The 24,927-nt window shown below is 35.8% G+C and overlaps 1 protein-coding gene across 1 annotated transcript in view; it reads left to right on the top strand.

Moving 5' to 3' along the window:
* LOC150103053 (phospholipid-transporting ATPase ABCA1-like) overlaps nucleotides 1-24,927 on the top strand; it is an 859,669-nt gene that overhangs the window by 528,064 nt on the left and 306,678 nt on the right. The window contains exons 24-25 of the mRNA XM_090398068.1: nucleotides 10,063-10,375; nucleotides 13,010-13,099. Coding sequence (XP_090254194.1) covers nucleotides 10,063-10,375; nucleotides 13,010-13,099 — 403 coding nt within the window. The remainder of the gene's footprint in view (nucleotides 1-10,062; nucleotides 10,376-13,009; nucleotides 13,100-24,927) is intronic.

Raw genomic sequence — 24,927 nt, 5'->3', positions numbered from 1 at the left:
ACATTTCTGATGGATTTTCCTCAGAAAATCATAAATTTTGTTGAAGACTGGGCAAGGATGTGTTGCCTGATCGTATTCCTCATTATTCTGAAAATGCAAATACTTCATGATGAGACTGAATTGTTTTTCAGTCATAACATCACGAAACATTGGCGTGTTCAGAATCCCATCTGTAGACCAATACATTTCGAAAGCCCGCTCTCGAAATGTATTTCAAAACTTCGGGTTTTCCACTTTCTTTATTCTGATATTGCATTTGAAGGATGACAGTGATATTAAATATTAATTTCATCTATATCCAAATATCGCATAATTTCCTGATTTATAATAATCAGGAAATGTATATTGTTTGATTTATAATTTGTTAATTTATAATAATCACCACATAGTTTCAGTATCGAAAAATTAAAGTTATGTGGAACAATTACTAGAGAAAAATAACGAATTAAATAAAAACTATACCTATGTTTCATAACAGTTTTCGGGTGTGTGATAGTACTGCAATGGGGGTGGGAGGTTAAACTATCAGAGGCGAAATAAAGTTCAATTCTATTGTAAAAATATGGAAATGAAATTTCACATTTGATATACATATTTTGAATGATAAAAATAAGCAAATGTATCACTTACTTTAAAAATTGGAGAATAAAATATCTGAATTATGCAGGAAATATAAATTTAAATCATAACTGTTAATTTCATTTTGTAATGACCAATTATACAAGGAAACCAAGAAAGTGAAAGTACAGATTACTATACAACATGAAGAAAAAATTTAGTAATATGATTAAAGAATTTCATGTTCTTCTCTATAAAGCAAAGTTGCTCAAGTGTGTCCTAAAAGAAATATGTGAAGTATTATTCGATTTCGATGGTTTTGTACAAAAATAAAAATAATATAATCTGGAACGTCGGCAGCCGGTTTTCTTTTCTTTTTTTAAAAGAATATTTCAAATAATTATCGTGAATTAATTTCTTCGAGAACAAAGAAAAATCTTTTGTCTAGTAAGCGATTAGAAAAAAATTAGCGCAAAAAAATAAAAAATTAAATTCGTTCTCCAAGGTAAGGCAATATTTAAGTGAAGAAATTATGCAAGATTTTGTCCAGAAATTAAAATTGTATTGTACAATAAAAAGAGAAAACAAAAATATAAATAATTTCTCTATTTTTAGTCTATCATATATAACTAAAATCCAGTTAACCAGCATGGAACAAGAGAGTCCGTTTCTTGTTATAGGCAACTGAGAGGCAGCTACAAACAGGAGATAATCCGATTAACCGTTCTCTTCAGCGTGAGGGTTTATCACACCTTCTAATGGACATGACAGTCAAATTGCACTTCTTATCTAGGTTCTTTAAACAGGTGGGCTGAAACATATCCAGATTTAGTTGGTCATCTATAGACGTCCTAGCCGGTAGGGAGGTTAAACAGCATGGACCCAAGAACAGAACCCTGTGGTATGCAACTAGCCCATCATAAACAACTTACTGATATTGTTATTGTTTAGAGAGCCAATCCATGTAACCAATATGCTATCCATCCTCATCCTCTGAAGTTTGTACGCGAACTTATTATGTGGTAATCTATCAAACACTTTTATAAAGTCCAAGAATATCACTGTATATGATTCTCCCTTGTCTGACTCACCTTATCTGACATTACTTTATCATAAAATGCAAATAAATTGCTAAACCTGATTTCATGTATGTAGTTATAAATAGTAAAGTAATAAAAGAATTGGTGCAAAGGAAGGTCTTATGTTGCCAAGTGAACTTTTAGCTGAATGCTTCATTCAGTTTGTTTTGCATACCATATTTACTTGAATATGACTCACTATTACGTATATCTTATGCCCCTGATTTTATTTTACAAAAAAAGAAATTAAAACATTTTACATATACCTCACACCTAAAAAAAAGTTTGAAACCTTAAGGGAAATTTCCCCCTAGAATTCATGTAAGAGTTCAAGAAAAAGGGTGGATGGACACTATGATTCAAGATTGGATTAGAACAGTTTGGGACAAATGGCCAGAGGATTTATTTCAACACCTGGCTCTCCTCATGTGGGATAGTTTCCATGGACACTTAGGACCTGAAATAGTAAAATGACTTTTTAATGTGAAGACCTATGTGGCCATTATTCCTGATAGTCTTAAACCTTTTCTACAGCCTCAATGTATTGGTCAACAAACCATTCAAGGACTACGTATGAAAATTCTGCATGGAGTGGATGGCAGCTGGCAGCTGAGAACTGTTGTGCAACTGGATTTTAAGAGTTTGGGACATGATTTTGCCAGAAATAATTCCCAAGAGTTTTTTAAAACCTGACATTTCTAATGCCGTAGATGGGAGTGAAGATGATGGTATTTGGGTCGATGACTTTGAAAATGCACACGAGGAACTCGCTCTCGAGACCGGAAATAGCAATAGCAAATAGGAGATTCTTGGTAAGTCACCTATTTTCTTTTCTTTTCTTTTTTAAATTATGGCAATCTTATGATTCCGAAATGATAAAAGGACAGCAAAATGAAACTGTTTGTTTTAATTAATTACAGAAGCATTGTCACTAAGGATTCAAATATCACCCGGTTTTCAAAAGGATGAAGAGATGTTGGAAAGGGTCCAGAGGGGACTGACTAAGGTAGTTTCTGACCTCTGGAATGTTGAATATGAAATAAGATTGAGAAGATGCAATTTTCAGAATCTAGTGGATAGGAGGAAGAGTGGTGATATGATAGAGATAAGTTAATAAAGGGTTGTTATAGGATCAGTGTTGGAGAGGTTTTACAGAAAACAGTGGGAGATCAGGGGAGAACCAGCGATCATCCCTGGAAACTGTATAAAGAGGATGTGTGCAGGGGAGTGCGGTGTCTGCAGAGAATTTGAGTGTGTATAAGGTGCGGTATGATGAGCGGTGTGTATGATAAAAGGACCTCCTAGATAATAATAATAATAATAACATCACATGATGAAGGCTAGCAGCTGATTACTTAAATAATATTGATAATTAAAATTTAAATGCATTCATTTTATAGATAATGTAAGCAATTATAAATTATAATGAATACTGAGGATTTAGTTATAAACGTAAATTTAGTTTTTTCTTGAAAAACTTTAGTTTCTGAACATCCACGCATACATCTTGAACCATGATTTTTTAACTTTAATTTTGGGGGGAAAAAGTGTAAGTTATATTTGAGTAAATATGGTAGTTTTTTATATTATTCCTCAGAAATGTATCATAACTATGAGAGTTAGAGTGAACAAATTTTATTGAGCTCATATTGAGGAATTCTAGAATGGGTATTTAATTATTCTTTATATATAGTAAGAAGTTAAAAATAATTTATTGCTTTTAATTCTATAGAGAATATGAAGTCAGATCTATTTTGAAAGATAAAGAGAATTACTTAGTATACAGAATTTGTGTCTTTTGTATATATTTATGTTTACAGTAAATATTTTAATTTGTTTATACTTGAGCTTCATAATTTGAATATACAGAATATGCTGATTTTGAAGTCAATGCATCATTGTGAATACGAATCTGAAACATTCTAACCAACTAAAATAAAATTATATAGAGTACATTTTTATTTTACTTCACAATTGACTTTAATATGTGGGTTGGATATAGGTAAAGAATAAGATGGAGAAATTAAGCTTCAAATATAATATCATCTCATAGGCATTTCCTTTGGACTACTCTGAAGAAATTGGATTAAGTTCCCATAGTTGAGATTCCCTTTTCTGCTTGGGCAATATTACAGGTTCAAGAATTTATACACAGAGGCATCAAAAATATAGAAGACTGGAAAATAAGGCCAATTTTCTTTTCTTCTAAAGTCCCAGAACTTAAAATCTTGAAATAGGAGTGATGTTAGCTTGTTCCACCTTTGCAACAAGTTGCCCAGTGTTCTACCACCTTACCCCATTCCTGAAGATACTTTCAGGCACAAACTTTGTTTGTTCACACTTGGATAAAGAATTAAACTAAATTTATTATAGTCTAACCAAGTGAAAAATAAACTTTCAACATCTTTCTCTAAATCCAGAGTAATTTAATAAAAAGGTGGCACACTGTTTGGCAACTCCTATAGGTGGAAAAGACCTTGCTAATGCTTCTTCTTGGTATCTCCACTTGGGCCTGGCTCCTGCTGAAGAGACCTCAATAAAAGTCAAAACTAGTCTGGGTAGTGGCCCTTCCCTTAATGCATAACATTATACATATCCGCAAGGAGATGTGTTTTGCATTATGGGAGATACTGAGATAGGAGTGATGTTAGCTTGCTCCGCCTTTGCAACAAGTTTCCCGGTGTTGTACCACCTTATCCCAGTCCTGAAGATACTTTCAGGTGCAAACTTTGTTTGCTCACACTTGGATAAAGGATTAAACTAAATTTATTATAGAACTTAAAATCATAATTTTCCTTGATCAGCTATACATAACAAATATTACAAACAATGCAGAAATTGCAGAAATGCAATGTATAACAAATCTGTGCAATTTTAGTCCAGTTGATACAAAGAAGTAAAAAAAAAAAAAAAAATTCCAACTATCAAAGAATAGAGACATCTAGTATTGAAATATTGTTATGTAAACAATACAGTGTCAAAAACCTTTTTTATGTGGTTCCCACCCATGAGAGATTTACTTGTAAACTTATAGCACATTCCTACCATAAATAGAAAAAATCTAATGATTTTTTCTATTTTTTCTATTTATTCTATTATATTACATTCAGCCTCTTCTTCCACAATTTTCACACTGAGGCAGTAACACAGACATTCTGTTAAATGATTTAATGATATTCTGATGGCAGAAAGGACCTTGCTAAGAAAAATGCATACTGTTATTAGCATCTGGCCTCCATGGATTCAAAGGACTCATCGCAGAAAGTCTGTACTCTCTCGTGCAAAAAGATCATCAGACAGTGCCTTAAACTCATTCACAGTCTCTGCACTCACCACACTCCCAGGTAGTGTATTCCACTCACCTATCATCTCTCTTCATGCAAAGAACCTACTTCTCACTCCTCTGCTCACATTCTTATTATACAGCTTCTAGGGATGGCTTCTTGTTCTATCCTTATTTCTTTCTACTCTAAGAAAAATCTCCCCAACATTAATCTGGTAACAATCCCCTCACCAATTTGTATGTCCCAATTATATCTCCTCCTTCTATTCACAAGCCTCTGCAACTTGCATTTCCTCAATCTCTCCTGATATCTGACATTCCATAAACTTTACACTGACTTATTAGACCTTCTCTGGACTCTCTCTTTAATACATCTTCATCCCCCTTAAAAAACCAGATGACCAAATCTGTACACAGTAGTCTATATGTGGCCTGATTAAAGCCTTATACAAGAGAACTCTTTGCTTTTGTATTATTGCAATAATCTGTTGAAATGCTCTTACCGTTTTAGCAATGTGACCAAAATTTCAAGTCTCAAGTCTACTATCACACCCAGATCTCTCATCTCTTCCATCAGATATCTGTTACAGATTAGAAACAGTACAACAGTTCCATAGTTTCCTGTTTAGAACAGAATATGTAATGTTACACATTCTATTATAGGCAACAGAGCAAATTCTTTTTTTTTATTTGAAATGCATCCACCAATTAGCAGTCAGAAAACAATTTTGATATTTAAATTAATGAGTTAAATATCATTTATGGAAAGTTATTAAAAAACATAGTTTCAAAAACACCAATGCAACAATGCTTTACAATACTGTATTAGAAAAATTCTGCTGTTCACTATGTTCAGATTTTTACTTTTGTGATGGAGTTACTCTTACCAGTCAAAGACATATTTACGTATAATATAAAATTTATATTGTATTAAGGATAGACAAAATAGCATATGGTAGTGTAATTTCAGAAAGTAGGAATGACAAGATATATGAAGTCGAACTTGATGAGTCAAATGTGCAACAGGAGAAAGGTGTTCAGAATGAAACTCAGTTATGCGAAATTTAGATACATATATTGAATAGCCAAACATAATACATGAATATAAACAGTAAACTGGAAAGATGGAGAATTGAAAATGAACTATGAATGTAAAACCAAAAATTCTGAAATCTAAAAATGGTTGTTTTGTGAGAAAAAATAAATCATCAGATGATGAAACAATGCAAAACTCTGAGTTTTGCTTTGTTTGTCTATTTATTATTATTATTCGTGACACCTCCAAGGAGTCCATAGACTCATCGCGGGAGGACACCTACTATACAACTCTCCATCTTCACCACTACACCGAACCTCTACTACCAGTCATCTACATCAATGGCATCTACTGCCCACCACCACCACAACTAGTATTTTTTGTCTGTAAATTGTGTGTGTTCTGAAGGGCCGATTTGTCTGTATACGAGATGAAAAACCCGAGTTTCTGAGAGAAAAAACTTGCTAACTCTGTATGAGATCAGCTAACTCATCTTTGATTGAAAAAGTCCATATAAAGATTCCTCTCATTACGTCGAGAATCGAACTTAGGCCTTTTCTAATTTATATGTATTGTTTATATTCATGTATTGTTTTTGCTTTTTAATGCACGTATGTCAATTTCAAATAACTTTCACATAAAATCAGGGAAACTGGAAGTATTAGGGGGATGCAGTCAAGTGCAGGTTCAGCCACCTTTGAGACAAATGAGTGTGTTTGTGTATGCTGATGTACTGAAATTATTATGCAATGCAGAATGCAATTTCACAGGTTGGTAATAATATTACACAAGGATAACTGTGGGTCAAAGGTGATGATGTGATGCATATACATGAATGCTAGAAGTATCAGAATTAAACATTTTTGAAGCATTTTTGGCATTGATTAGTTTGACTTTGCCAAAAATAATAAGTATCTGTTAGACCTGGTGGACAGAAAATGACATACAGGGTACAATGTTATAGGGTATTAGATGTTCATAGAGAATAGAGGAATAGGACAAGATGGAGTATTCCTGATTATAGCAGAAGAACTTCAACTAACAAAATTAGAAGTTAAAGAAGATTTTAGGTGTGGAGGAGAGGAGAGGAGAAGATGGAACTTTGGAGGATATCTGTATGAGATAGAGGTCAATAGGACAAAATACATCATTTGTTTTTGTCCTATAGACTGGGGGAAGGACAGAAAAAGATATGGATGCCATGCATTAGTAGAAATAGCATAATGAGTGCAGATAGTTGGAGCAATTATTATGAGCAGGGGAGGAGGACTTCCTTCAACTATGGGGACATAGTGGTTAATAGCATCAGTAGATATATCCATGACCAAGGTAAACACAGCCTCCAATTGGGGAGATTAACCATGCAGTCTTGTTCTGGGAATCATGTGGAATTCTCTGTTGAGAAAGGGTTTATGTTGAACTATACAGCTGGTAATTATGACAGACTTGGGAGGCATCTTGGAGGTGTGCCATGGCTTGAGAAGCTGCAAGGAAAGAATGTCAGTAATGGATGGGAAGTGGTCGGGGATTGATTTGAGAGAAGCAGTATCACATGGCATAGGAAAATATAAAGCAAGAGCTGCAACAAAAAGAAAATATTCTGAAGGGAATATAAAGAAAAACGATAATCAACATAGTCATGCACAGCACAAAGTACAGGCAGCCGTGTTTTTTTTTCATATTTGACGTCCGTAAACACCGTACGGTCACTGCCGTACCTCACATGGTTTTGGCAATGATGTCTTCTGCTAGAATAAGTGGTGGGGTCGCAGATTCCCTTTCCACACAAAGTTTGTAGGACAATCACAAACATCCATCCCATGGCAGGATTCGAACCCACGACCTCTTGGCTGAAGAGCAGACATGCTAACCACTCAGCCAACCAGGCCTGCTAGCATTTGTCAAGCCCAAATCACTTTATGAGAGAAATTAGTTAAACTTGCTAAACAGTTAGTCAAAGTAAATTCAAAAGAGTTTTTCGTTAAATAGCAAGTAAGAGATAAAATGATTATGAAAGGATGACTCTAATCAATTGTCATGGTTGGAAGATGACAGATGCAAAAGAAATAGTTGAGCTGCTGAGTGATCAGTTTGCTAAGGTCTTCCAGGTGGAGATTTTGCAGTTGATAGTGTAACAGACTCATCTTATAATTGAGGTAAATGAACAGGAAATGCTCAACATATTGAAAAATATGAATTGAAGTGAATGTATAACGGTTGACATGGATACTATGCCAACTTGTGTACTACATGAATGTGCAAGAGAATTGGCATTGCCTCTTATGAAGGTGTTCAGTCTGTCTCATCTCTTGCAATTTTCCAAGTGAGTGGAAAGAGAGTAAGATGGTTCCATTACATAAATATGGCTTCAAAAGATAGAAGTAACACATTATAAACCATTTAATATCTCAGGAGTGGTGGTTAAAGTATTAGAAAAGTTGGTTAAAAGTAAAATCCAGCATTGGTATTTACTTTTAACTAACTTTTAGGAATAAATAGGAATAACCAATAGGAATAATTATTCCTATTGGTTATTGGTTATTTCGCTTAGCTCACATTAATTTATGGTTTAATTAATCAAGCTAAGCGAGGTTTTCTTATATACTTTTGAGTTCTTTTGGCTATTCCTGTATTGCTTATTATTTGGGAAAGCTTCCCCACTGCATCATGCTCTGGCCTCTATAAATAGTTTTGATCAGTAAAAAAATAAATAAATACCTTTACCACGAGTTGCCTCAGACCTGAAAATACTTCATGCGTAAACTTGACTTACCTGTCTGTTTGCTTAGTTGGGAAAAAGGATTAACACCAAGTTTATAAAATCGCTTGGTATCTTTAACACACACACACACACATATATATATTTATAAAATTGCTTGGTATCTTTAACACACACACACATATATATATTGAAGATACCAAGTAATTTTATAAACTTAGTTTTTTTACTCCTTCTCCCATTTAAGCAAAACAGTTAAGTTTGCTCCTGAACGTAGTTCAAGTCTAAAGGTAGTGCAACACCAGGGCATCTCATTGTAAAGGTGGGTAAAGTCTGATCACTATTCTTAGTATTTCCCATAATATAAAACACATCTCACTAAGAAATGTATACTGTTATACATTATGGGTGGGGAGGGGTCACTACCCAGACCGGTTTCAACCTTTTTTTGAGGTCTCCTCAAGTGAGTAGCTAGACACTGAAATACCAAGGTTTTTAGTAATACAGAGCCTTATCAACTTTACCTATACAAGTTGCTACAAGGTGCTTTTACTTTGAATAAGAAACTCTGGATGAGATAAAGATGTGAAAAGTTTTACTAAAGTATTACTTTAGTAAAAAATTATTTTTTAAGTATTACTAAAAACCTTGGTATTTCAGGGTCTAGCTACTCACTGAGGAGACCTCAAAAAAGGTTGAAACTGGTCTGGGTAGTGACCCCCCCCACACACCCATAATGCATAACAGTATACATCTCTTAGTGAGATGTGGTTTTTTACATTATGGGAAATACTAAGAATAGTGATCAGAGCTTCACACACCTTTACAACGAGTTGCCCCGGTGTTGCGATACCTTTAGACTTGAACTACGTTCAGGCGCAAACTTAATTGTTTTGTTTACTTGGGAGAAGGAGTAAAAAAACCAAGTTTATAAAATTACTTGGTATCCTTAATATATATTATCCCCAAGGTAAAAAACTTTTCACACACACACACACATATATATATATATATTTTTTTTTTTTTTTTTTTTTTTTTAATAGTGAGCATAATACATGCTGGAAGGGTTTGGAATATTGACAGAGTGATTGATTCATGTTTGTGTAACATGATAGATGTTAGTTGGTGTGTGAGACTGTGATGAGTTTGCTGACTCCATGAAGGTCTGTTAATAATCATAATAAATTACTAAAACTTTAATAATTGCATAATTTATTATGTTTCTGTGAGGTTACTTATTCTTTGATATTTTATGCTTTTCTAACTTTTGATATTTTATTAATGAGAATAATAATAAAATGTTACTTTACTCTATCCTGTTATGCTGACCTTTGCATTGTAAAAAAATCCAGTCTTTTATTCATTTAATGTTTTTGTTTTACTTTAGGTTTCATGTATCATTCTTCTGCATTTGACTTAAATATCAGTTCTGATCCTTGGGATACTCATAATCTAAATTTAGGTACCAGTAATCCAATAAAAGGACCTTGCCTTAAACTACAACAACTACATGCACTGCTGCTAAAGAGATTTTATCACACTCTACATGACTGGAAATCCATTATATGTAGTATACTGCTTCCTTCTGTCTTCATTGCTGTTGCTATGGGATTTGCTATTATTAAGCCTGAATCAACTCCTGAATCCATGCTATTATTGACACCAGCTATGTATGGCCCCGAATCTGTATCATTTTTCAGGTAACAATATCTGTTTATTTTATTCAACATTTAAGATTCTAAAAAATTTCAGGATGTAATAAGAAAGTGATTATCACAATAGGAAAATATATTTTCTCTATAGTTCTCTCTGCTAGTGGAATATTCAGGATTTTCTAAAGATGAGTGACCACTATGGTCTAATTTTCAAGAGTGAGGGATCTGTGATCTAATTTTTTTATGAAGTGGGGGTTTTGATTATAAAATGCCTAAATTTCTAGTTTCATGCCAGCTCAATGCTACCCTCTTCATCACACATCACATCTTGACAGTTTATCCTCAGTTTATCTGGGGTTTTTCATCCCACAAGCGGCCTTGAGAACTCAACACTTCTAGAGATATAGGATGCACCGAGAGGCATACAGCTAACCATCTTATCCTTGTGAACAGTTGCAGTTGAATTATTATTATTATTATTATTATTATTATTATTATTATTATTCAGGCCTCCATGGAGTCAAAAGACTCATCATGGGAGATCCTTCCTAGGAAACACAAAGTCTATCATACCACTCCTCGACATCATAAGATAAAAAGAGGGAAGAAGAAGAAGAAGGTGCAGAAAAGGGGTGATATGATTGAGACATACAAATTACTGAAAGGGTTTTACAAGGGGATTAATACAAAGGAAATTTTTCAGAACATGTCTGGTGGCTGGAGAACTAGGGAGCTGTCTTTTGAAATTGATTAGGAGTGTGGTTGGTAAGATTGTGAGGACTAGATTTTTTGTTCAGAGAGTGATGAATGAGTGGAATAAGTTGCCAGAGTCTATTATGGGTGCCATGACTGTGAATGAGTTCAAAAAAAATTATGACAGATATTGCACAAATATTGTATAGTGCTTGGCATAATGTTTAGAGCCTCCTTTTACAGACCATGGAATTGCCTATGTAATAATAATAATGTCTGTTGCATGTATTTTCTAGCCTGTATCATAGGATGAAAAACTTGAGTTTTCAGGAGGGGGAAAAAAATCCCTCCTCTGTCAGACTGGCTAATGAACATTCAGTTGAAAAACACTAACAAAAATTCTGAGCATCCTAGATGGGATTCAAATCTAGATCTTTCCACCTGAGGAACAAATGGGATTTGGCAGTTTTGAGGAAAGAGTGTAAGATGGATGTGTTGCACAAGGCTATATAGTATCAAACGGTTGTAGCAATAAGCCTCTAGTGTGCTGTTTAAGATCTTGGGAAGTGTATTTAGAGTCCATTGTCAAAATTGGGTGGTCACAGATCGATTCTGTTAGTGCTTTGTTAAGGAAACATCATGTCTTAATAATGTGCTTATATTTTATATAATTTTATGGTTTAGCATAGCCTTACAATAATGTTTAAGCATTTGACAGAATATCCTATGGAAGTTTACTGAATAAATTTTCACAATTTGAGATGGAAAATAAACTACAGCATGAATAAAAAATATGTAACTGACAGGTATCAGAATGTGTATGGAAAGACAAATATTAAAGACAAGTTACCTGCCTTTGTCTTTGAATAAATTCTGATCATTTTATAAGTTAATAACAATATTGAGAAAGACTTAAATGAAAATATCCAGTTTGTTGATGATTATGGGTATGATAAGAAAGAAATTTCTTATATGGAATCTTTCTGTCAAAAAGGATATGAATAGATTAATAGTCTCATAGTTTAGGATTAATTTCTCACCAAATGCAAGGTATATTTTAGGTAAACAATGCCACATATTATATTGACAGGACAGTTGTAAGAAACTTTATGAAGTTAGAGATCTGGGTATGTCACATATGAAAATATCAGGAGGATATTTAGCAAAGGTGTGAGCACAAGCTTTTTCTCTTGTTGAAAACTATCATTGAATGAATTTAAGGGGAAGTATTATAAGTTGTGTGCGTATACACATGCGCTTCCCCATGAGGAATCCTTGAAGCCTTGTAGGTATCTATATAATAATAATTTAATATTCTTTGTGGTACAATGCGTCTGCATGAGGATGTTCAGTTTGTTTGTTTGTTTTTTTGTAGGTGATGCAAAGTTGAGGAGATTATGTAGTGGTATGATACTCTAGAAGGATTTGAATAGGCTACTGGTGGGAACATGAGAGTGGCACCACTAGTAGTTCAGTGTTACTAAGTGTAGTGGTAAGAATTTAAAATTGTGTTCCTTTCAATATGTGTTTGAAATAAAGTTGAGGAAAGTTTGGTGAGATGCTAGAGGCAATATAACCCTCCAGGATCTTCTGAACAGACTTGCAGCATGCAGGTGGCATGACAACTTCAGTATTACTAAGTGTAGATGGGGATGACAAGTTGAAATTCAGGGAACTCATTGTTAAAGACAACAAAATAAATTACTGCAGTGATGAAAAAGGGGAAACAATAACACACAGAAATGAAAAGTTATTATGTTACTACAAATAGTATTGATCTGCTACATCTGAACTATTGAACACTGACGTAGTCTGTGCTCAGTAGTCCAAGTGTTTTTACTGTAGTAACAGTAAATGGATTTACTAAATCAACCTCCTATGGTGAATCTTTTGACTTCAGAGGATCTGAAGGTAGTAATAGTTATTATTATTGTAACTTAATTGATTTCATATAAAGTTTAAGAAGTATTTCTCTTTTTTTTTTAGTCAAAAATATGCAACACTAGAAAATTCAGAAATTGTAAACAGCCTTCTTAGTCCACCCGGATTTGGAACAACTTGCATGCCTATTAACAGGTAATATATTACATTTTATTAATGTTTTAAATTTGTAAGTTATGTTACCATGTCATTCTTCAAGCTCTTATTGGATGTAGTTATTTCAAAAATTTTGAGAATGAAGACACTTCATAGAAGTATAATAAATTATTTTTTTTTCAATCTATTTTCCATTAGATAATAATAATAATAATAATAAGATTATGATTTAGGCCTCTATCAAAAGACTCATCGTGGGAGGTCATTCCTAGAAAACACAAGGTCTATCATACAACTCATTGACTGTTTGTGCTCTCAACACTCTATCAGACAATGCATTCCACAGTTCAGCCACCCTCCATGCAAAGAACCACTCCTCACCCTCTTGCTCACAACTTCCTTTCATAACTTCCAGGGATGGCTCCTTGTCGTCACTCCTTTCCCTCTTCCACCAAGCAAAAGAACTTACCAGTGCCAACCCTGTATGAGGAGTTGGGTAAACTAGATCTTAATAAGGCTGTGGGACTTGATAATATATCGCCACGTATTCTGAAGGAATGTGCCAGGGAATTGACACCTGCCTTGACATATTTTTTTAATACCAGTCTTGCACTTGGTCAAGTTCCTAAGGAGTGGAAGGAGGACAAGATTGTGCCACTTCATAAAGGAGGTGATCGAACTCAATCATCAAACTATAGTCCAATCTCTGTGTCAGATGTTGTGGTTAAGTTGTCGGAGAAGCTTGTGAGAACTAGGATCCAGAATTGGATTGACGACAATGGTATTATCTTTGATGGAGAGCATGGATTTGCTAAAGGAGGTTATGTAATCTCCTTACTTATTACAATAAAGTGACTGCTTTCCTTGGACAGAGGAGAAGGATACACAGTAATATACTTGGATTTTGCAAAGCCTTTTGATAGAGTACCTCATGATAAGGTGACAGTCAAGCTAGAGCAGATGGGGTTAGATATTAGACTAGTACATTGGATTGGAGACTGGCTAACTGATAGGTATCAACAAGTTGTGTATGGGGATATCTAAGAAAAGGAAAGTCACTAGCGGAGTGCCTCAGGGGTCTGTTTTAGGGCCATTACTGTTTAACTTGTATATTAATGATATTGGTGAAGATTTGGATGGAGATATTCAGTTATTTGCAGATGATGCAAAGTTGGGAAGAACCATGAAGAGTAGAGAAGATGTTGTGGCTTACAAGTAGACGTGAATAAATTGAGTGATTGGGCATGGAAATGGGGATGAGTTCAGTGTTGCAAAATGTAATGTTTTGAAATTTGGAAAACAAGATGGGATGCAGAATTTATACTTGGTGAGGATATATTGTTGGAGGTGGAGGAAATAAGAGATCTGTGGGTGATAGTGGTTAAGGATCTGAAATTTAGGGGACACATAGCCAAAATTGTGAAGACAACACAAAGGCTTCTGGGAATGATGCGGAGGACACTGACATGTAGAAGTAGGGAGATTCTTGTTCCGTTGTATAAGGCTTTGACTAGGCCACACATGGACTATTGTGCCCAGATTTGGTCACCTGGTTTTCAAAAGCATGAAGGGATATTGGAAAGGATCCAGAGGCGACTGGACTGACTAAGGTAGTTTCTGACCTCTGCAATGTCGAATATGAGGAAAGATTGAGAAGATGTAATTTGTCATTGCACCTTGTCAAAAGAGTCTGGTGGACAGGAGGAAGAGGGGAGATATGATAGAGACCTACAAGTTGGTAAGGGGTTGTTATAGGATTAATGCTGGAGAGGTTCTGCATAAAACAGTGGGAGATAGGGGGAGAACTAGAGGTCATCCCTGTCCCTGGAAAGAAGGTGTGAGTAGGGGAGTGAGAGGCAGGTTTTTTTCTTGCAGAGTTGTGAATGATTTTAATGCCTTGCCTGAGAGTGTGGTGTCTGCAAGGAGTTTGAGTGTCTTTACAACACGGTATGATGAGCTGTGTGTGTGTGTGATAAAAGGACCTCCCTGATGAGTCTTTGACTCCATGAGGTCTTGGGGTAATAATAATAATAATAATAAATACCTCGCAACAATTTAAGTCTCAATTATACTAACCTCTCTTTCTTCTATCTACTAAACTCTGCAGTCCACATTCCCTCAATTGATCCTCATAACTAACATTGTACAGTCCTGAAACCATCTTTTTTATCTGGCTCTGTACACTTTCCACTGTTAATTTATCACCTTCAAATACTGGTGACCAAATTTGCGAACATTAGTCCAAGTGTGGTCTGATTAGGACTTTATACAATGGAATGACAACTCTTTTATCTCTGTAGGTCAGTGACCTTCTCAGTATTGCAGCAATCCTCTGGGTTATCTTCACCACGTTTGCAATATGTTGTCTGAATTTCAGGTTTCTATCAATCATCACCCCACAGATGTCTTGTCTCCCCTACTTCCTCCAGTATATCTCATCAAACAGAGTATGCTGCCTCCCATCAATCTATCCAAAACTTCAAGACTTTAATTGAGATCGCTATTCATTTGCCCATCTGTCCAGTTTATTCAATCCTCCTGCAGGGCTGCCACATCTGCACTATTACTAATAACCCTTCCTAGCTTCACATCATCTGCAAACAACTGAATATCTCCCCTCCCCCTGCAATCCATTGACAATGTCATTGTTGATATAAAGGTTAAACAATGCAGGTCCCAGTACTGAGTATTGTACCCAGTACTTAACCCTGTGGAACTTCACTTGTAACCATCTGCTTCCTTGATAATGCCACACCATACACAACTCTCTGATACCTATCAGACAATGAATCCTGAATCCATTTGACTAACCTGACATATAAAACCTATGTGCTGTAACTTAAATATCAGCTTATCATGTGGCACCTTGTCAAATGTCATTGCAAAATCCAAAAAAATGGCAGTGTATGCCTAAGAAAGTCATATTACTAAAGCAAGAGCACCCCTTAACAAATCCATGTTGACTCTCACAAATAAGATTACCCTCTTCTGCCCACTGTTGTATATGGTCCCTCACTAATTTCTCCAAGATATTAACAACTACTGATGAAACAGAAACTGGTCTATAATTTGACACCTCCAGTCTGCTACCACCCTTATGCAATGGCACTATCTTACCTTCCTTCTGTTCCTTAGGTACCTTTCCCATAAAAAGGACTTTCATTGAAAACCAGGTCAACTGAATTGTCAGTTTTTTAGCACATCCTCTCAAAACCCATGGCAAAATTGCATCCAGTCCCACAGCTTTATTAACATCCAGAGTACTAGTATTTGAAACACACTCTTCGCTTATACTTCTAAATCTCGAACCTGCTTATCTCTGTAGTACAGAAAGCTACTTCTCTAGGATGAAATACTCCATTCATTGAACAACTCCACTTTGTCCTCTGCATCGGTCGCTCTATTCACATTTTTATTCAACAATGTCCACAATCATTTTTCCTCCTCCTACTGACCACATAGCTGAAAAATTCCCTAGGATTTTCTTTGGATCTTAGGACCAATTTCTTCTCATATTCCAGTTTTGCCTTCCTTACCACACTAGTCACTCTCTTGGCCTGAGTCTTATATTCTTCATGCATCTGCTGTCCACTACTCCCCTTATATCTCTTCCAAGACCTCTTTTTCACCTGCAGTTCCTGTTTGTTATTGTTTGTCATCCACTTTGCAAATTGTGTCCTTTTTTTTTTCTCTCGTGGAATACAGCTTACAATTGTTGCTAACAAATATAACAAATATTTCTTCAGAATTTCCCAAGCACCAATGATATCTCACCCTTCGAATTCCTCCCTCCATGGAACTGCTCAAAGTTAATATCTAATACTGTTATAATTACTCACCTTATAAGTCCACATATGTTCCCTTTTCTTTGATTCTCCTGCATGTCTATTAATCTTCCAAGTCAAAACCACATGGTCACTCTCTCCAACTGGGGAAGAGATGCCATCTCAGTTATAATCAGCTCTTCTTATGCTATGATCAAATCCAAAACTCTTCAACCTTGTGCTCCTCCTATTACATGTTGCCTAAGACATTTGTCCCTCGATAATTCTAGAAATTCCATTTCCTTATTACTACATGCATTTTCCTCTTCCCAATTTATACTGGCATAGTTAAAATCTCCCATAACAATCATTCTTCTTGCACTTGCCAAGGTCAATTGCCTACTGCTCACCTTCTGTGCTTCTTGGCTTGTTGCAACATCCCACTAAATATCCTGTTTTACCCACCTCTACATCACACCATATGCTTTCAAAACCATTAGTGACACTGCACTCCAAAGCCTCCAATTGAGAGGACATAAGTCATTACTTATCATAAAGAGTACTCCAGCACTGCGTTTTTTCCTTCCTATCCTTTCGAAAAATCCTGTACCCTACTACTTTTATTCTTGTTAATATATCGTCTTTCGTCAACCACGTCTCAGAGATCCCATAATCTTCGGACAGCCTGAGTCTATCAACACCACCAATTCATCTCCTTTATTCTGGATATCCCTGGCATTAGTATGAAGCATAAAATTGTCACTGTTTCTATACCTATCATTCTTTCCTCCTGACTCCACTGGACTCAGCATTATCTGATGTATTCCCACAAGAGGTCATCCCTGCTACCATCAATGCTGGTAATTCTAGTTTCCCTGCATTGACACACTCACTCACTCACTCGTTCCAAGAACAGCAATCTCTCCTGATGCCTATCCTTCCTCATTCAAATGCAAGTGGTCTCTTGCATACAGTTCCTTTCTGTCCCCAAATGCCGTCCAAGCATCCACATATTCTAAGTCTCTCTTCTGACACATTTTCATTATCATGCTATTCATTATTAATGCTCTGCTACTCAGCTCATCATTATCATACCTAGGCAACACATGCACTATCTTCCCCTGAGTTTTCTTCTGTACAACTTCAGGCATGAATCTCAGATCACTCGCCACCCGATTTATGCTGCCCCTCAATTCATTTGTGCGCACCATCACAATCATCTTATCCATCCTTTCACCCTACTTAATTGCCATAGCCACACTTTCTATCGTTCCTCCATGCAAACCTGTCTTGCACACCACGGATCATCAAGTCTCCATACATCACACCTCTTACCACTCTGTTCCTTGATTGCTCACCTGCATTCCTCATTCTCTCTCTCTCTAACACTTTCTCTCTGTGTTCCTCTATTTACCTGCCATCTTGGTCTCTCTATCCCTGTTTCCAGCATTCCCTTGCATTCTTCTCATTCCCTTTCTTCTACTGTTTCTATTCTCTCCTCTTCCATATAAAAAACATTATTTCCATAGATATAGCACACTGAATTATAACACATTAAAGATATCATGCTATACAGTGTAACCCAAAAGAAAATTGAATCTAAATACAACCAATTGGTGTTACCACAATCACTGATGAAAAGGCAATATGCACTTCTGGTCTATATATATATATATATATATACAGTATATAGTGTTTTTTTCTAAGATAATCCTGCCACAAAACATTGAAAAAATGTTCAAGTAGCATTGCAGTTTTTATCTTGCATATTTTTGATATTGTTTTATAAATAAAGTATTTTTAGTAAGTAAATGGCGATGTATGTAATATAATCAGTAAAAATTTGAATTGTTATTTCCAATATTTAATCAAGATCAAATTGGCATCATTAAGAGAACAGTACACAAGTATACAAATATCTGCATGAAGGCACAGCATGAGTTAGAAAGAAGACAGGCAAGAAAAAGTGAACCCTGTACTTCTCAAGGAAGCCACTTAGTGGTAAATTGCAAAAAAAGAAAATTTTCAGCCCATGCTTACTAAGGAGCTGGGTTGGGTGCTTTTTTGCAATCTCACATATATATAATACTTTCATGTAGCCAGATTTGCTAAGGTAGTCATTACAGCACAGTCCAAATCATGAGAGGTTTATTTTTTAAATAAAAAGGTAACGAATTAAATTGCTCTTTTTAAAGACTTTTTCCAACTTTCCAGAGATTCCCCAGCAATAAGGTTTGAATTTGAACTGCCTGGAGTCTAAACCCTAGATTAAGAAAGGGGTTAGTATTTTATTGAAACTCAGAAGGTTTTAGCCAATGGCTAGGAAGGTGTTATGTATATGAATGAGCTCAGTAGTCAAGACTTATCATCAGAAGCCCTAACTATTGAGCCAGCTGGGAAAGGGAGCTCAGAACTGTGTCTTCTGTTTGTTTGTTTGTTGGTACTTTGTACCAAATGAAGTTGCAACATTTCATGGTAAACTGAAATAGGGCAGTGATATCGGAAAGAAATTAAGCTTGAATATGGGAAGCTTGCATTCTTAGAACATCAGCCCAACAGCCAAGACTACTACCCAATTTATCCCACTAGTGGCACCTTTTAGGACTCTGGGATCGACTTCAGTTGTTGTCTTCAGTGTTAGTGCCTGCGTGCACATATCATTAATTTTATGTTCCCTGAAGATGGTAATGTAACATTACCGAAATATAGGAAGAATTAATTAGTTTTTTAATTAATATAACAGTATATGTTGTCTTTACCTAATAATTGACAGTTATGTATCTACAAGAATAAGCTTGAATTAATTCTAGAAAATCATTGATAATTAAAGACTAGATTAAAACTGACCAAAATGCTAGTGCTGAGAGTAAGATTTTGTATATAGAATTTAAATTGGGTTTTCTATAAAGAGATTTGTGTGTGTGTGAGAGAGAGAGAGAGAGAGAGAGAGAGATTACCAGTAATAAGAGAGTGCATTTTGGTGCAATATTGCCTTTATTTTTGTGTGAGGATTAATGCCATTCATCATGAGTGCAACAACTGATTAGATCTGTGGATTTTGGATAGTCCCTATATATATATATACATGAGGGTAAAGTGTAGAGATGTCTTGAATTGTAACGTTAATGTCTATGGATAGTTTTAATCCACAGTGATATCAGAGTACAACAGCAAGTAGAGTAAGTAAGTAAGTAAGGCAACTGTTTTATGAATATAATTAGTGTATAACTTGATCTTAAAAATTAAGATTCGGTTTTTAATTGTTCCATAGTTCTTTCAGAGCTAGGTGCCCTCAGTGAGAAAAGTTGCCTTCAGTAGGTTTTGCCTGTCCTAAACATGGGTTATATCATGCCTTTTGTTATTGGCTACGTAGAATATCCTATCCCAATGGCTTTAACAGGCCTTTAAGGCCCACAACCCTCCAAGCATGCTTGGATTTTGTAACCGAAATACGAGAATAAGATGGTCAATACTTAGAGCCCTATGTCTCTAAGTATTCCTGACTGTATCCCTGTGTGTTCACGGGGCCGGTTTACCTGCTTGGGGGATGAAAAACCCCAGATAAACTGGTGGAAAAAACCCTGCTGTCCACGCCCAAAACCGGCTAACTTGGCTATGGCTGAGGAAGATCCTTAAGCTCCTCACATCGTCGATGGGAATCGAACCCAGGACACTCCTTTCCCAGGCATATGTTTTCAAAGTCACTAGGCTAACCGCACAGACCTACATAGAATAGGAGATCATAAATATCTGATTAACTATAATAAATTTAGTTTAATCCTTTATCCAAGTGTAAGCAAACAAATTTTGCACTTGAAGTATCTTCAGGACTGAGGCAACTCGTGGTAAAGGTCGACCTAGTTCTCATCATCCCTTGTCTTAGTATCTCCCGTAATACAAAGCACATCTCCTTGCGGACATGTATAATGCTATGCATTAAGAGAAGGGCCACTAATAATAATAAGGTGTGTCACCTTATTATTAAATTACTCTGGATTTAGAGAAAGATGTTGGAAGTTTTTTTCACTTGGTTAGACTATAATAAATTTAGTTTAATCCTTTATCCAAGTGTAAGCAAACAAAGTTTGCACCTGAAGTATCTTCAGGACTGAGGCAACTCGTGGTAAAGGTGGACTCATCACTCCTTGTCTTAGTATCTCCCATAATGCAAAGCACATCTCCTTGCAGACATGTATAACGCTATGCTTTTGGCAACTCGTATATAGGTAAATGACTTCTCCATTGCTTCCACCTTGGTATCACTACCTCTGGATCTGGCTCCCACTGACGACACCTCAATAAAGGTCAGAACTGGTCTGGGTAGTGGCCCTTCTCTTAATGCATAGCATTATGCATATCCACAAGGAGATGTGCTTTGCATTATGGGAGATACTAAGACAAGGAGTGATGAGAACTTGGTCCACCTTTTCCACGAGTTGCCTCAGTCTTGAAGATACTTCAAACGTAAACTTTGTTTTCTTTCACTTGGATAAAGGATTTAATTAAATTTATTATAGTCTAACCAAGTGAAAAAAACTTCCAACATCTTATTAACTAATTAAACATAAGTAAATGACATTTAAATTTAAAAAATTAATAAATGACAGACTTACATTAATGTTTTAACAGCATAACATTTTTGCCCAAGTATCAAGATCAAGATGATCTTCAGTTTCAAAAGTAAGCAAAGCACAAAAAACATAATGAAGACTCAACAATGAAAACATGTCAATTGCATATAAATAAAGCAGATGGACTAGCATGGTCCAACTGCTCCAAAGTCCTAATCATATTTTTATACATGCGTAAAAATTAACTAGGAAGGGCCGTGTAAAGAAGAACAATTTCCATTAAAGGGAATAACTTAAGGATATCAATTCTATTCAGATTGGGGTATATAGCAAGGTTTCACAGCTCTCTTTATACAACCATTCCATAAGTAAAGGGTTTTATGTGGAAAATGCCCTTTTTCCACAGAATTCTGTGTTTGGAGGAGATGACATGTTCAAGCAGATTCAGATTGCTCAAGCTTGTGGAATCTGATATAGTCTAGATTATTTCTTTAACTGTGTTTTTGGAATCACACATCCCTATGATCACAGAGGTCCCACAGAGATATTTATGACTTGTATCAAATGTAGTTTCCAAAAAAAAAACAGAACCATCAGTGAAAATACTAAGTTTTTATTAAAACTTATTAAAAGTAGCATAACTGGAACAGTTATGTTACTTTATTATTTGTAATATTATATATTATATGCTTTCTTCATTCAAATATTTCACAGATAACAGTTCATTGTGATAATTCCTTTCTGCTAATTTTTTATAAAAATTTTCATAAGGATTTCACGAAAAAGAAAATTATATATTCTGTAATGTCAAGAAAAAAAGAAAAGAAAGAGAAACACTGGTCTAGATGTTAATTATTATAATTATGATTCGTGACACCTCCAAGGAGTCCGAAGACTCATCGCGGGAGGACACCTATTGTACAACTCTCTGTTTCCACCACTACTCCGATCCTCTACTACCAATCATTACATCAGCGCCATCTACTGCCCACCACCACAGCTAGTGTTTTTTGTATGTAAATTGCGAGTGTTCTGAAGGGCTGATTTGTCTGTATGTGGGAGGAAAAACCCTGCTACCTCCATATGAGATTAGCTAACTCACCTTAGATTGAAAAAGTCCATATAAAGATTCCTCCTGTCATGACGAGAATTGAACTTAGGCCTTTTCCAATCGAATGGCGCAACATACTGTCCTTCTTCCAATTGTGCTATGGAGGTGCTCTTTACAAAATGACCACAGAGCTGGTAGTTTGGCCAAAGTATGATAAACCACAGGTGGAGGGATTTCAGGGTAGTACAAAGGAGGAATTTTGTCCTTTGCATAGCTTAGAAAGGAGAAAAGTTTATTAATTTGGCAAAAAGCCACTCTCCGAGCAATGGAATTAAGTAATTTGGAGGTCTGTTCAGATATTATTATTATTATTATTACCCTAAGACGTCATGGAGTCAACGACTCATCTGGGAGGTCCTTTTATCACACACACACACACATAGCTCATCATATCATGTCTTGAACACACTCAAACTCCTTGCAGACACCACACTCTCAGGAAAGACATTCCAATCATTCACAACTCTGCATGAAAAAAACCTGCCTCTCACTCCCCTACTCACACCCACTTTATACAGTTTCTAGGGATGACCTCTGGTTCTCTCCCGATCTCCCACTATTTTCTGTAGAACTTCTCCAGCATTGATCCTATAACAACCCCTTACCAACTTGTAATTCTCTATCATATCTCCCCTCTTCCTCTTGCCACCAGACTCTGCAAATTACATCTTCTCAATCTTTCCTCATACTCGACATTCCAGAGGTTAGAAACTACCTTAGGCAGTCACCTTTAAACCCTTTCCAACATCTCTTCATCCTTCGAAAAAACAGGTGACCAAATCTGGCCACAATAGTTCATGTGTGGGCTAATCAAAGCCTTATACAACGGAACAAGAATCTCCTTACTTCTGCACGGCAGTGTCCTCCGCATCATTCCCAGAAGCCTTTGTGTTGCCAAAATTGTGTTGTCTTCACAATTTTGGCAATGTGTCCCATAAATTTCAGATCCTTATCCACTATCACCCCCAGATCTCTTATTTCCTCCACCTCCAACAATATATCCTCACCAAGCATAAATTTTGCATCCCATCTTTGTTTTCCAAATTTTAAAACCTTACATTTTGCTTTTACTGAAATAAGAGCCAGCAGGATTCATTTTGCAACATTGAACTCATATCCCCATTTCCGTGCCCAATCACTCAATTTATTCAAGTCTTTCTTGTAAGGCCACAACTCTTCACTACTCTTCATGGTTGGTCCCAACTTTGCATCATCTGCAAACAACTGACTATCTCCATATACCTTTGTGGTATATGGAGATATGCAGAGATATGGAAGATGTACCTTTGAAATATGATATGGCAATATGCTTGAACTTCTTGGAAGACCTTGCAATAGGCAAATTCCATAATTACTAACGATGTGCTTGTTTACAAAATTCTCAGTGAAGCTATTAGATTAGAAGATTGTTTTGAAAAAATCTGTTTCATATGTTAGTTGTGACTTAGTAGAACACAGAGAGTGAACTCAGTGAATAACAGGAGTAATGGTTCCTGATTTTTGAGGATCATACCATGTTCACACCAGGATCATGGTATGATTGAAAACATAGATATGAATATCAGTGTGGGTTTCCTTTCTAAAGACAGAAAACTTAAGTCTCTCATCTGGTAGATGAAGCATGAACAGGTCAAGGAAGGAATTACATTTATCCATTTCAATTTTGAGAGTAAACTGTATGCAAGGATGAATACTTTTAATCTTTTTTGAGAAAGTCTTGAAGTTAAGACAGAAACCTGTCTTACTGTTCAAACAATTTCATAAAACATTTCATGAAAGTAGAAGAAAGAAGACTATTTCATGGTGGTAACTTCTATCTGTTGGTAAAATTTATTCTGAAAAGTGAAGTAGCCTAAATGGATGACGAAATTGAAGAGGGAGACAATTTCTGTGGAACTGTTTTGTAAGAGTAACTCTAATGTTTCATCTAATGGAACATTTGTGAAAAGATACATAATATCAAGACATTATTATTATTATACAGATATCTCCATGGAGTCAGAAGACTCATTGTGGGAGATTCATTTGTTCAAACACACTAGCCATAATTCACACAATATGTATCATACATATCTTTAAACTCATTCACTGATGAAGCACCAACAACCACCTCTGGCAACCCATTCACCACCCTCTGAGCAAAAACCCTAGTCCTAACACCCTTCTAACCACACTCTCACACAATATCCACTGGTGATCTCTTGTTCTGTACTGAAAAAGGTCTTCAGTGTCAGTCTAATAAAATCCTTTTAATAACTTATATGCTTCTATTATTTCTCCTTTGTTTGTTTATCAGCTAATTTTTGAAACCCACAGACCATCAATCCTTTCTCATAGGGAGCATTCCCCAGACTTGCAACAGTCTTTGTTACTTGCCTCTGGATCCTCTCTGCAACCTCTTCATCACCACGGAATCCAGAA

Source organism: Typopeltis vanoorti, chromosome 9 (genome assembly GCF_054136105.1).
Source record: "Typopeltis vanoorti isolate ZY-2024b chromosome 9, IOZ_Tvanoo_1.0, whole genome shotgun sequence".
Taxonomy (NCBI): Eukaryota; Metazoa; Arthropoda; class Arachnida; order Uropygi; family Thelyphonidae; genus Typopeltis; species Typopeltis vanoorti.
Note: the sequence above shows the minus strand (reverse complement) of the source record. Positions and strands in the feature narration are given on the sequence as shown.